The sequence below is a fragment of the Gadus chalcogrammus genome, chromosome 16, assembly GCF_026213295.1.
Source record: "Gadus chalcogrammus isolate NIFS_2021 chromosome 16, NIFS_Gcha_1.0, whole genome shotgun sequence".
Taxonomy (NCBI): domain Eukaryota; kingdom Metazoa; phylum Chordata; class Actinopteri; order Gadiformes; family Gadidae; genus Gadus; species Gadus chalcogrammus.
The window spans coordinates 7,934,469-7,948,202 of record NC_079427.1 but is presented as its reverse complement, the minus strand read 5'-3'; the positions used below and the strand labels follow the sequence as shown (position 1 = coordinate 7,948,202).

The 13,734-nt window shown below is 46.6% G+C and overlaps 2 protein-coding genes across 2 annotated transcripts in view; one reads left to right on the top strand and one right to left on the bottom strand.

The window, feature by feature from the left end:
* The first annotated feature begins 40 nt into the window (after positions 1–40).
* sae1 (SUMO1 activating enzyme subunit 1) lies at positions 41–10,297 on the top strand. Its single transcript, XM_056611065.1, has 9 exons — positions 41–284; positions 621–732; positions 980–1,153; positions 4,977–5,122; positions 5,403–5,502; positions 5,695–5,800; positions 8,533–8,677; positions 9,157–9,226; positions 10,195–10,297. Exons 1-9 carry the CDS (start codon positions 184–186, stop codon positions 10,285–10,287), a joined length of 1,047 nt encoding a protein of 348 aa, XP_056467040.1. The 5' UTR covers positions 41–183; the 3' UTR covers positions 10,288–10,297.
* Positions 10,298–13,166: 2,869 nt separating this feature from the next.
* The window catches only part of LOC130405918 (glucosidase 2 subunit beta-like), an 8,485-nt gene continuing 7,917 nt past the window's right edge, over positions 13,167–13,734 (bottom strand). The window contains exon 3 of the mRNA XM_056611232.1: positions 13,167–13,734. This exon is cut by the window's right edge and continues 1,519 nt beyond it. The gene's annotated coding sequence lies outside the window, so the exon portion shown is untranslated.

Here is a 13,734-nt window from a genome sequence, read left to right as displayed (position 1 = left end):
AGTGGAATAAAGAGACGCGAGATAAAGGAGTCAACGCGAGATTACTAGGCCCTTCTGCTCCTCTCAGTGCGTCATCATTCAGCGTCCGAAAGTCAGCGGGATTTTAGCATCAATTCAAACTACCGTAATAAATAAACAATCTCCTATATTATCCATAAATTATTAACTGTTTTACAATCTGAAATGATTGATATGATTGCGAAGGAGGACCCGATTATTAGCGAGGAAGAGGCTGCCCAGTACGATCGACAGATCCGGCTATGGGGACTAGATGCACAAAAGAGGTAACGATTGAAATGCTAACTGAATAACATTGAGCCTCCCATCGGATCCTAGCGGTTTTAAAAAGTATCCACAACTATTCATTAAAGGTTTAAATATTATAATGATATAAGAAATGAAACAATAAAATCGAGGTTCAACGTATTCAACCTTGCCTTTCATACATGTAATGCATTTCCTTAATTTATATTTTTATCCTATGCACATCTTATTTTATGTGCCTCTTTGTTTACGTGTTAACACTCAATAATCCCCATGTTTTGATCTTGTTAACTTGTGTTTTGTTACTTTATCAGTCAGTTTGGGGTTAACAAGTTTGCTGTGATTTTTTACTCCAGACTGCGGGGGTCTCGAGTGCTACTTGTGGGCTTAGGTGGTCTCGGGGCGGAAGTGGCCAAGAATCTGATTCTGGCTGGAGTGAAGGGACTCACGATGCTGGATCATGAAAAGGTATATTACACACAGATGGTCACATACACTATGTGCTGTTTTACTATTGAACGACATTTGAAAATGTATTTTATGCGAAGTAACAAAGTAGCCCATCACCATCTTTCCCTCAATTATATAATTGATATGGACATGCTCACGAAGTTATTCACAGATTGGTTATGAATACTTGTATTATCCCTTTATAAGATAATTACGAAAGTGGTCTGACAGTACAACCTTCCCCCATCCCCCTACCTCCTCCCAGGTGTCCCAGGAGTCGTGCAGGGCCCAGTTCCTGGTTCCTGTGACGGCCCAGGGGGAGAACCGAGCCCAGGCGTCTCTGGAGCGCGCTCAGTACCTCAATCCGATGGTGGAGGTCCGAGCCCAGGCAGAGAGGGCTGAAGACCAACCCGACGACTTCTTCCTACAGTTTGATGCGGTCAGTTTATCCTCCTTGCTGGGATCCTACCTCATGTTCTATTTGAGGGTGGGGGTAGGGGCTGTGTCTACTCCACATTGTAAACAAGCCAATCGACCAAGTTCAGAATGGTGGGGTTGTAAATTGTGAGGTAACATATGCATATTTTGGCGGCTAGGGAGAACAAGCTTATCAAATGTGTGGCTATCGGCAGTATCTTTGGTATATCAGGATACCAGTGGTACTAGTATTTCGGGTAATTCAGGATATAGCTATTTCTAACAGGCTTTTGAAAACCTCCATACTTATCTTTGCAATATGTAATATGACCACTAGGTGGTGCCCTTATCGCACTGTTTAATCTATGTTGTTTGCTTAAGTGCCTGGTGTAAACAATCTAGTTGGAAAATAATCACTGTACTTGTTTTGTGTTCATACATTGGTGATGTGGTTCAAACATTGCTTGTGCAACAGCAGGGATTTTTTATTTATTTTATTATTTAACTTAGTATTAGTAGATAATATTAGTAGATTAGTAAAGTACTATTTTGTTTGTTAATATTGGCCTCAAAATGGGGCATCACTACTGACATTCATGTACCAAAAATACATGAATTTGTCCTCATAATTGCCTTTCCCATTTCAATTTGATCAGCACCATTGTATTATTTCAACGTGTGGTCTTCACACTCATAACAGATCATATCTTATAAGAACCTACAAGAAGACAACTTTATAAGATCCCACACCACTATTACTTTATATGGAAAGCTAACAAAGGGTAAGCAGGGTAAGCCAGACAGCCTGGCTGTCTGGCTGTGACTAGCACGGTGTCTGGCTCGGGAACACATGAAAGCAGCGCTAGCTTGTGTTTGAAATCTGTTGAAAGGGTTGCAATGCTCGAGTTTCTTCCCCGCTACTCTGTCTGGCCGGCACTGACGATATCCGAACCCTCGTGCCTGGGGGGGGGGGGGGGTCCGAGAGAGGGAGGAAGACAAGGAAGGTTGGAGGAGGCAGCGAGTCAGAGGGGGAGAGAAGAAGAGGGAGGAAGGGATCATTTGGGATTGAGTGAGGAGGGAGAAAAGGGTTTGAGGAGGAGGGGGGAGGGGGGGGGGGGGAAGCGCAGGCTAAGACTGTTTTAACTGGAAATTAGAGATTTATTTAATTTATTATTGTGTGTGTGTGTGTGTGTGTGTGTGTGTGTGTGTGTGTGTGTGTGTGTGTGTGTGTGTGTGTGTGTGTGTGTGTGTGTGTGTGTGTGTGTGTGTGTGTGTGTGTGTGTGTGTGTGTGTGTGTGTGTGTCCTAGCAGGACATGGACGAGGTTCAAAGAAGCTTTTGGAGTCTGCTAAAAAAAAAAAAAGTATTTTTATAGAAGTATCCCAATTATGTGCAGCAGATAAACAAAGACCATCTGGGTGCTTGTAAGTATACAGGACGCTAGGTTGCCATGCTATCCATCTGGGTACTTACTTACAATACCAAGTCGTTCATGAACCCAGCGGATAAAAAGCTGCATACTAGCACACACAATGTGTGATATGATGAGGAGCATTGGTGCCGTGTTGTCTACCAGGATGGTCTGCACTGACCGAGGTGAGTTCAGCAGTTCACACACTTTGTCTGCTTCTTTCAGGAAACGATCCGATATGTTAAACCACATCCCCCAATTATATGGCATGAACACAGCCGCACCCGACACGTGTGTGTGTGTGTGTGTGTGTGTGTGTGTGTGTGTGTGTGTGTGTGTGTGTGTGTGTGTGTGTGTGTGTGTGTGTGTGTGTGTGTGTGTGTGTGTGTGTGTGTGTGTGTGTGTGTGTGTGTGTGTGTGTGTGCGCGCGTTCCCTAGTTCCTCTCAAACACAGTTGACCTCAGAGCACAAAAACGTATTTTACGTGAACTGGCACCCCTGGTCCTCATCCACATTCATTCAACAACAAGAAAGAAAGGACGAAAGAAAATAAGCTTAGATGGAAAGCGCTTAATCTAAGTAAAGTGTAGTGCAGCCATGGTGTGTGGGTGGGCGGGCTCTGAGCTCATCTCTAGATGATGCAAGTCAAAGATGACGTACTAGCACATGGTTCACGCATGGCCATGTTGATGAGGTTTGTTGACTGAAGGTGGGGTCAGCCTGACCGTCCTAGTACATCTTTATCAAAGGACACACACGGCTGTTGGGCGGTCTCTGCCTCGGTTGGATAAGACACAGCCAGCGCCCTTACCAAGCGCCCTTGTTGACAATGGGAAAAGTTGGTGTTGTCTCAGTAATCATGATCGTCTGTGCCTAGCCGCCCCACCCTCTGGTGTACGACCGCCTTGGCCGGCCCGGCACCTTGGGTAAACAAGCTGGTCTCAGTGGTGGCGCTTCAGTTTTAGTCTCTCTCTCAAATGTTTAATCAGATGCGTGATCTAACAATGATAATCACACGCTTAATGCCTGTGGTTGTTCTTAATTGTATATTCTTTGTTGTTGCTCCCTTCTAGGTTCATTGTTATTAAGGTAAATGATTATCTAACGTTAATTATCAAACCATAACAACCGTTGAATGGCTTTTTGCCACACAGTGGGGTAGGACCTGTTAAAGAGATAACAGGCCACATGTGTGTATGGTGGATCATATGACGGCTTATTGTTCGTCGTAAGGAGTTATCAGTGGAACCATCGGGTTGGGTCATCACCAGGAAGTCATCGGCAACTCTGTCCGCCGTCAAAACAATCTGGGTTCCTTGTGGTTCTCTTCTAGACCCCTGGCTAGCTCGCCAAATGAGGAAGTTTGTTCAAATAAAAGGCTCAAAGTTTCGAAATGCTTTTCTTCCAAAACAAAAGCAGAGTCAATACTTTGTCACACTTTATTCCTGGGCTCAAGCAAGATACCCAAAACTATCACCAGAGTCCTTCTCTGGTTACCAAACTTCTCTGCTTATTCTTCCATTTTCTTTCAGTCCCATCATTGTTCCCATGATTGTTCCCATGATTAATGTTCAATTCATCGCAAAACACAGTATAATAAAGCACATAACAAGGGTGGCGCTCTCGTTTCCCTCCAATCATTAGCGTAATGATACTTAAAAGGTCTAACGAACTAGGTCCTATTGGGTTAACTTACTGTTATTAGAATCAATCCACTCACAAACCGCCTACTCCCTCTCTAGGTTGAACAATTGTCTGGATGTGATGTGATACCTGGGCAAGATGGGCCCGTGAACTGATGGTCTGAGGGGCATACATTGAATCTACTTAATGTGGGGGTCAGAGACAGGGATCTGTTGTTGGACTGTTAGACTAAAGTTGATGATAATACTGGCAACCACTCAGTTGCTCTGTTGATCAATTGCTTAAGAACAGAAAGGGGGAAAGAGACAGAGGTCTGGCAGGGAGGAGGATGGAACAGGAGGTAGAGCAGTTGTCTTGTAACCGAGAGGTTGGTAGTTCAATCCCCAGCTCCTCCTAACTGATTGTTGATGTGTTCCTGAGCAAGACACTTAAGCCCTAAGTGCTCCTGACGAGCTGGCTGTCGCCTTGCATGGTTGACTCTGCCGTCGGTGTGTCAATGTGTGTATTAACCGATTGAAGTCGCTTTGGATAAAGGCGTCTGCTAAATGCCCCAATCGTAATTGTGTGAAGGTGAATACACTTAAACAGATGATAAACTCAAGTATAGTGAACGGATGAGAGACAGGTGTTTGGCAGGTGTTGGGGTCAGAGAAAGGATCCAGGCAGGGAGGGGCATGAGGGCAGGGAAAAGGTGTCTGCGAGTCACAGCCAGGGTCAGCGACCAGTCTCTGAAGGGGAAGAGGGAAAACGGGAGGAGGCCAAACGAATAACCCTCCATACCGTCCCTGTAGGTGTGTCTGACGTGTTGCTCTCGGGACCTGATGGTGCGCGTGGACCAGCTCTGCTCCAAACACAACATCAAGGTGTTCTGCGGGAACGTGTACGGTTACTACGGTTACATGTTCTCGGACCTCGGGCCGGACTACAACTACGTCGAGTGAGTCCGTCTGCTTCAACCGTGTGTGTGTGTGTGTGTGTGGGGCACGATTTTTGCATTGCTCTGAGTAACCCGTCTTGGCAGACAGTTCATCTGAATTAATATCAATAAACAAAGGAATGGGGGAAAGATCAATGTAAAGTCTGTAAACAATGAGAGTCTCTGTCAAAGGCAGTGGTTAATCATGCATGCTCTGTTGCCGACCTTAAGTTTTCACGCAGGAGTTGCCCAACTCGTTACACCTTAATTTCCTTCCTCCACCAACTCTCCACCTCTGTAGAGAGAAGCCCAAAATGGTAAAGCCCTCCGGGGACTCCAACGACGGACCCAAAGCCAAGAAGGCCAAGGTCGACCCCAACGAGACCACAATGGTCAAAAAGGTAGTGTGTGGGTGTGTGTGTGCGTGTGTGTGCTTCTGAAATAATAATGCAATAAACCTTATACAGCACTCTCAAGCAGATGCACAAAGTGCATTTACATTTCATACAGTTACATTCCAACTAAACACTGCGGTATTCTTTCATTCCTGACAAATTTTCCTTGTCTTTCCTTCCTGCCCTGCGTCCAATCAGACGGCCAGCTTTTGCTCCCTGAAGGAGGCGCTGGAGGTGGATTGGACAACGGAGAAGGCCAAGGCGGGTTTAAAGCGCACGCCTGTGGATTACTTCCTCCTCCACGGTACGAAGACGCCCACACATGGAGAACAAGGCTGCTTCAGTGGAGCAAGTTGTCAAATTATTTGCCAACAGCTGTAATCGACAAGGCATCATTATATGACTCCACTAGTGTGGTTACACACAGAAACCCACGCCAGGATTATGGCGTCACCACAGTGGAACAGATTGTATATTCTGTATTCTTATACCTCCCACTGAGATTGAACCTGTGAATCTCTCCGTCATCTGTAGTATGATGTGTGACGAATGAGACTCGACTCAAAAACCCCAGCGTATTCCCTGCCTGGCATCGGCGCGAGGAATTCTAAGATCATGTGTTTCCAGAACACAAAGGTTGAAGGTGCTTCAGGAAGTCTCTGTTTGAGAAAGATATTTCAGCATTAAGATCATCATCAAAACAACGAGGTTCTGAAAGCTATTCAAATAACATCCGTAGAAGGCGATCAGCTACACCTGTCTACCACATACATGTCTGCAGACGTCTCTCGTTTAAATGTAGAGACTAAAAACAGACCGTGAACGCTCCTCTTCCGGTTTCAGGGTTTATTTTTGGTCAGGCGACCTTTTTTTAGCGAGGCGATGGGTGTGGTGTGGTGGTGGTGGTGGTGGTTGTTGTTGTTGTGGTGTTGTCTCCACCTGCTCCTGCAGCCGCACGCACACACGCACGCTGGAGCGTGACGCTTCGCACCGCCACCGCCTCGCCACGGTCTGCCAAATGTGCAGCACGATCGGACCAGCCGATTGGACCCCAGATGTCCAGGAAGTGAAACGTCGCCCCCTGTGTCATGGCACAGCTGGCATGTGTCCAGACACCTTTTAAGGTCACTTCTTTTTTTAAGTTGCGAAAGTTTACTTTCCACAGACAACGAGGTGGGCAGCAGAACAGGCATGGGGTTAAGAGACGTAAATAAAACTGGATTTGAAGTGTTTATTTACACCCGAATGGCCATGACCTGGTGCACTCACAGCCGGCATTTACCAAGCATCTCCGTGCTAACTATGGGTGTACAAGGTTCTTTAATTGCGGGTTAACACTACAATTACAATTAGGGCATTTAGCAGATGCTATTATCCAAACCGACATCGGTTAATACACACATTGACACACCGACGGCAGAGTCCAACCATTCAAGGCGACAGCCAGCTCGTCAGGAGCAGTGAGGGTTAAGTGTCTCGCTAAGGGACACATCAACACTCAGCTAGGAGGAGCTGGGGATCGAACTAGCAACCTTTTACTATCATGGAGGAATTGTGTCTTGGCTACAAGAACATTTGAAAAGCTGTCTGACACGACGCCTTTCAGCTGGGGTAGGAAGGCGAGCTATCTCTTTCGTGTGAGAATATATAAAAATATCCACTTAACTAGTTTAAAAAGAAGGCTATGTAACTTTGATATTATTATTAGGATAGACTTTTCTATTAATAGAGGTGTCGTTGCGGTGCGGAGGAAGCTCTACTTCCTGGTAACACAACTGCTTCCTGTCTCATGACCAAAGCCGCAGAACAAAGAGATGTGAGATGGAGGGCAAGGAACACAGGGCTGTTTTTGTCTTTTTCTGTTCTTTTTTTACCCTGCGGCTAGGTCAAAACCATTTGCATAATCAGTCCTGTGGGGTTTGTAAGCTAAAGATGCGCTCACGCACAGTGGGTTGTTGTTTTTCGTTTGTACACTCTTTGCATGCTCGTTTTTTTATGTCCTTCATAAATTTTTGCAGATAACATCTTGAAATGGTGGAACAGAATAGACGAGCGCCGTGCACGTTTTTCCCTTCCCCTTTTTTGAGCGTCTTTTGAATGTGATGTTAAGCCGGTGGGCTCTTTTGCTTCTTCCTTTACCCGCCAGACCAAACACACACAGATGATCAGATACCCGGTGCCTGTTCCATCCACCTACTGTTGTGTTTCAAATCAGAGCTGAGATGATTTCCCCGTGCCAGTCTGTGACTCTCTATGACTGGCAGATGCACTGATAGCAGGTCATAATGTGGAAATAATGTTTGCACGCCGTGTGTGTACGCGTGCTGGAAATGTCCGTGGGAGGAACTTTTTTTTTTCTCATGTGGCTTTTGTTAATATCGACCCGAAACAGGAAGTGTGTGTGTGTGTGTGTGTGTGTGTGTGTGTGTGTGTGTTCTAGCGGGATTCACTCGTTCTGAAAGTACAATTAGTGATGCGATGTAACTCTGATATTATAACATAACATAAGGCTCTGATTTCCACAAACCACCGTTCAAAACTCACCTATCCTGCTGAGAGACATCATACAATAGACAACTGACGAGTAACAATTTATAATCTGAGCCTAAGTCACTTCTCAGAACATTTAGTCGATCTCAAAGAATTGAGCACCTCTTCATCAGATTCGCAGAAATCAGACGACCACAAGTTTCACACACACGCACGCACACACACACACACGGATTTCAGAGTATCTGTTCATCTGCTTCATACAGTTGGGGTGTGTGTGTGTGTGTGTGTGTGTGTGTGTGTGTGTGTGTGTGTGTGTGTGTGTGTGTGTGTGTGTGTGTGTGTGTGTGTGTGTGTGTGTGTGTGTGTGTGTGTGTGTGTGTGTGTGAGACACGAGGTACTCCGGGCCATACAGCCATGTCACTTAATTTGTCCCAATAACTAAAACATTGTTCGCACAACATGGGTACCCACTTTCATTCTACTAAAACATTCTCGACTCCCCCTCCCTCGTCCGGTTCCCGCCCCTTTCTGCGGCCTCCGCAGTTCTGCTGAAGTTCCGCACGGACAAAGGTCGCGACCCCGCCCCCCAGTCCTCGGGGGAGGACGGTCAGCTGCTGCGCCAGATTCGAGACGACGTGCTGGAGTCCATGGGGCTGAACAGAGAGCTGCTCAGTGACGACTTTGTCAGGTAACCCCCCCCCCCTCCGCCGGTCCACCATCAGACCTCCTGGGAGCGGAGGCATTCAAGTAAATCATTGAAGGAGTAACCTAACACTACAAGTCCAGTCGCAAAACTTAAGCGATATCACGTCAACCCCTGTGTCACTTACATTTGCTAGCATGTGACTTTAGCTGACACAATTTCAGCCGTTCAGAAAGCACTTTAGGGTCAATAATAGTTTTTTCTTAAGAAGGGTGGGTCTAATGCGATGGTTGGATTCGTTGTGGTCCTTTCGATTGTTGTCAATATCCCAGACTTTTTTTGATGAATAATTTTGTTTGTGTGCCCGAGCTGTAAAGGGTGGATCTAATAACGGCTAGCCTAAGGAAATCGATCCTAACACTTTAATCTGCTTTGCACGGCCAACATATGTCTGGCTTGGCCTCCAATGTTCCAAACTAATCAAGTTGATCCAATGGGAAAACTTGTGTGTGTTCTTCGCACAGCTACTGTTTCTCTGAGATGGCCCCGGTATGTGCCGTGGTGGGCGGAGTCCTGGGACAGGAAGTCGTCAAGGTAAGTCCCAAATAAGGCACATGACGCATCACATCACACTCTTTCTCAGTCTTGTGCGGCACCACCAATAATCAGAAGCGTAAATCCCCTTGGATCTTGTGATATATTGCATTCACATTACTTAGTTTAAGCAGTGCTAATCAGTAGTAATTAAAGCACTTGTTGAAGCTGTTTACCTAAGTGTGATCTGATATTCCAAGCATCAATCCCAGAAGCAGAAAATAACTGTTGCCAATCTCACTATAAATGAATTCATTACCTCAATAAAATTAGAGATCCCTGTGATGAACTCAGTTCACCTAGAGGGAACATGAGTATAGCCCACAGCTGTGTGTGTGTGTGTGTGTGTGTGTGTGTGTTCTCTTGGCACAAGGCCAACTAGCTGTCTCTCTTGCGATGATGAAACCGACTGCAACTGACGTCTCGCTGGCCAGATTGCTACTTGCTCCCCCTCACACAGACACACACATACACACACACACGCCCTTGTTGTACGCGTGCGTGTGTGTGATTGCAGACAAGCTTGCTCAGCTTGATCCTGTTGTTGAAGCCACGTTGGATAACTGATGTAAGTTTAAAGCCTCCGTTGGTGCCTGGTCACAGCTCTGGGCAGCGTCTGGTCTGAGATCACAGGCTGTGTGGGCAGACGGGGGCTCTGCCTGTCCTGCTGTTGTGCCCCTCATCCAGGGTCTGAGCACAGCTGCCAACCTAAGAACTGTGGAAGAATTCTATTGAGTTAAAGTGTTTTTATTGATTAGGTCAAATCTAATTCTACTTTGTGGCTATGGCTTAATCTCTCTCTCCCTCCCTCTTTCTCTCCCTCCCTCCCTTCTTCCCTCTCTCCCCCCCTCTTTCTCTCCCTCCCTCCCTTCTTCCCTTCGTCCCTCCCTCCCTCCCTCTTTCTCTCCCTCCCTCCCTTCTTCCCTCCCTCCCTCCCTCTTTCTCTCCCTCCCTCCCTCCCTCCCCAGGCCCTTTCCCAGAGAGACGCGCCGCACAAGAACATCTTCTTCTTCGATGGTCGCAAAGGCAATGGTGTGGTCGACTACTTCGGCCCCCAGTGATGGTCCATCCCCCCCCCCCCCCCCCCCCACCCCACCCCCGGCCACGGAGCAGGGAGAGAGACACATGCTGTCGCGGACGATGGCGACTCTTTCAAGAAGACACATTTTTTTTGTAGAACGGTTTATATCCTCGTTTGTTCCACGTTTCTGCGTCTGGTCGTCTCCTTTCCAGACAGTCTGCTCGTAGGACCCGTTTGATCACACACGTACACGTTGTCATTTGTACCTTTTTTCTAATAAAAGCATTTTTTGGAACTCAGTGGTCTCTCGTGTCACCGGTCATTAATATAACGTCTTGTATTGTTTTTCTATGAAAGTATGAGTACAGTCATGACAGGGAGGAGATACAGCGAGATAGCGATGGTGGTTGTTACATCAAAGTGTGCGCTTAAACACAACACCCGAGTGAAGGACAGGTTGTTATCGTGTCTTATTTGAATGCTACTGGTCCACTCAAACAGACACCCCCCATGGCTCCAACAGGATGTATCAGACATCTCTTCGGCCAACATTGAGGGTATTGTTGTCGCAGTCGGGAAGCTTGGCTGCTCTTTCTACCTCACGCGCTTGCGGGATGGCCTGGTTGAACCTGTTTCACCGGCCTCACCACTTTGAGTGAGGAAGGGGCTAGCCACGGCTGTCTGGGCCTGAACAACATGATGAAGAGGGAGAGTTCGTCTGCTGGAGGAGGCGGGCCAGACTGCAGAGCTTGTTGTAGCCCAGTGTAAATGGTCGATTTAAAATACAACCCAACAAAAGGATTCAAATCAAACTGATCTGACCCGAGCTGAAAAACGAAGATGATTTTAATGCTTTTCATTGAGCAGTTAAAATATGGTTCAAGGGAAGTCCACATTGTTCCGCTTTGGGATAAGTCTTCCTATTAAACGCTTGTGTCTGTCTAATGTGGCAACATTGGCCAACCCTGTTTAACTCATTTTAAATAGTTTTAAATCGACTGTACATGGATATCTGTATAGGATGTCTGTCCGTTATTCTGTCTCAAAGCCTCGCTTTTGGACAGGTGTTGAAAATGTGCGTGCCTCGCTACAAACGCCCATACGATGCCTCTTGTTCTGTACAGAGTTGTGTTGTCCACGTAAAAATAAAGGTTAGAATAAAGGTAGTCCAAGAGCGCCCCAACGCTACACGACGGAGGGAGGAAACCACACAGAAGGGCTGGAACACAGAAGGGCTGACCTTCCCTGGGCTGCTGAGGGCAACAACTGCACAATGGGCAGACAAGGTAGCAGGAAAACACGGCTGTGTTTGGTCTAACCTAACAGCAGCAACGGTGAAAACAGTGTGGTGGGTGGGGGGGGGGGGGGGGGACACAGTGTGTAAGGGGACCGTGGGCCTCTGCTCTCTTCCTGGGATTAGGAGAGAAGATTAATTAGGGATGCCTGTACCGCTGCCCTAATTAAACCAAAACCCTTATCTGTAAAACAAACACACGCGCACACACACAATTTGAAGCTTTCCCTCTCAACACAGTGGGGCCTAATGGCTGCTCTGTAACTGCTCCTCTCCTTCCTCTCTCCTGCCCTCCTGTCTCTCTCTCTTATCCTCCTGTCACCCTTTCCTTCCCTCATGCATCCCCCTCCTTTCCACTTATTTCTTGCTGCCTGTATCTATCGCGCTCCTCTCTCACTCCTTGATGCTTGCTTTCTCTATTACAGATTATCTTCAATGTGTTCTCTGACTCTCTCTCTCTCTCTCTCTCTCTCTCTCTCTCTCTCTCTCTCTCTCTCTCTCTCTCTCTCTCTCTGATGCCCCCTCTCGTACTCTATCGCTCCTGCTCTTATCCTTCTCTCTCTCTCTTTCCCCTGTCTCTCTTGGTACTCCACTCTCTCTCTCGTGCTCCATCACTCGCTCTCCCTATTGGGTCTGTTATCGTTTGCCTGGATTCTTCGATCCACCTACTCTCTGTTATGACCTTCTTCTTAGCATCACAGACCTTCTAGCTATACCTTCAACCAATCAGGGCCTACGAGGATGGTCCAATAGGGTGGTCTTATGATTTCCCGTCCATTCTGTGGATCAGTTAAAGACATTCCTTGTCCCTTGTGTGGGTGTGTGTGTACCACCAAACTCCTTTAAGACCAACCATCCCGAAATGGCTTGAAGAGCACATTTCAATTCAGTAATATAAAGTATTTTAAGGTAAGGAACAGATGCAGAATATTTTGTGTGCGGGAAAAACATGATTTGATTAGATCATGTCAGTTACAGAACCTGTTCCAGAACTTTCTGGAGCTGGCTTTCCCACGTCGTAGGTGAGGTTCCAGTTGGTTTCACAGTAACCCAGACCCAGCAGTCCTGCCATGGGAGACAAGTGTGGCCTTAAGGCAGAGCTTATAGGGGCATGGGCATTCATTATTCAAAAGCTCATGGGGTCCGGCTGTCTGCAGCCAAGGTCACGTCAATACAAGTTTCCAGCTTCCTCCATCCACTGTGGAAGCATTGGACTACTGTCTTACTGTCAGCACACTAGCCATCACCGTGTCGCTGTGTGTGTGTGTGTGTGTGTGTGTGTGTGTGTGTGTGTGTGTGTGTGTGTGCGTGTGTGTGTGTGTGGTCAAGTTATCTCCACTTATCAGTTGGAAGTGGTCTTCTCGAATTAAGCCATCATATATGCACACACACACACACGCACACGCACACGCACACGCACACACACACACACACACACACAGCCCTCATTCTTGGAGCTGAACTGGGTTCACCTTTGCTGATAGGCGTCGTGGTGACACACACAACAATGTTCACTATGTACACACGCCTGCCACACACACACACACACACACATATTGACACACGAACACACACACACAGGCACACACACACACACACACTTAAGAGGCAGAAAGAACAGGATATGTATATCAACGTATCTTTATTATATAAAAAAGTGAAATGAAAATAAGTACAAAATTCATGTAGAAAACAGAAATATACACTGCACCGAAACCTTTGGTGCAGGGCTGCAGGCTGACCAGCAAAACTTCAGCCTCGTAACCAGGAAGTGCACTGTTCAACAAGGAAGTCAAAGAGAGGACCACAGGACGTTACGTTCCACTACAGGAAGTCTACCGGAAATGTTCGGAAGTGCCTCGTCCTTTTTTTTGCCCAATAAAATACCATGGAAAATTGTCAAACACAACCATTTGAAGTATTTAGAAAAATGTAAATGCCGCTGTTGTCTAACAAAACTGCGTGTTTGTAGCTGCGCAGGACAATACACAACATAACTGTTTGAAATGCTAACTGGAGAACAGTGAACTGAGAACCAACACACGAGAACACATAAGGCCCGAAGAGAAAGATACAAGGGACTCCGATTTCATGACATTTGGGTCTGGCAGTGACAGTGGTTATTAGACAGAAAGAAACCAAATGAAAGCTTCCTGACGGCTGAATAATGTCTGATAGTTGAGCGGCTCTAAC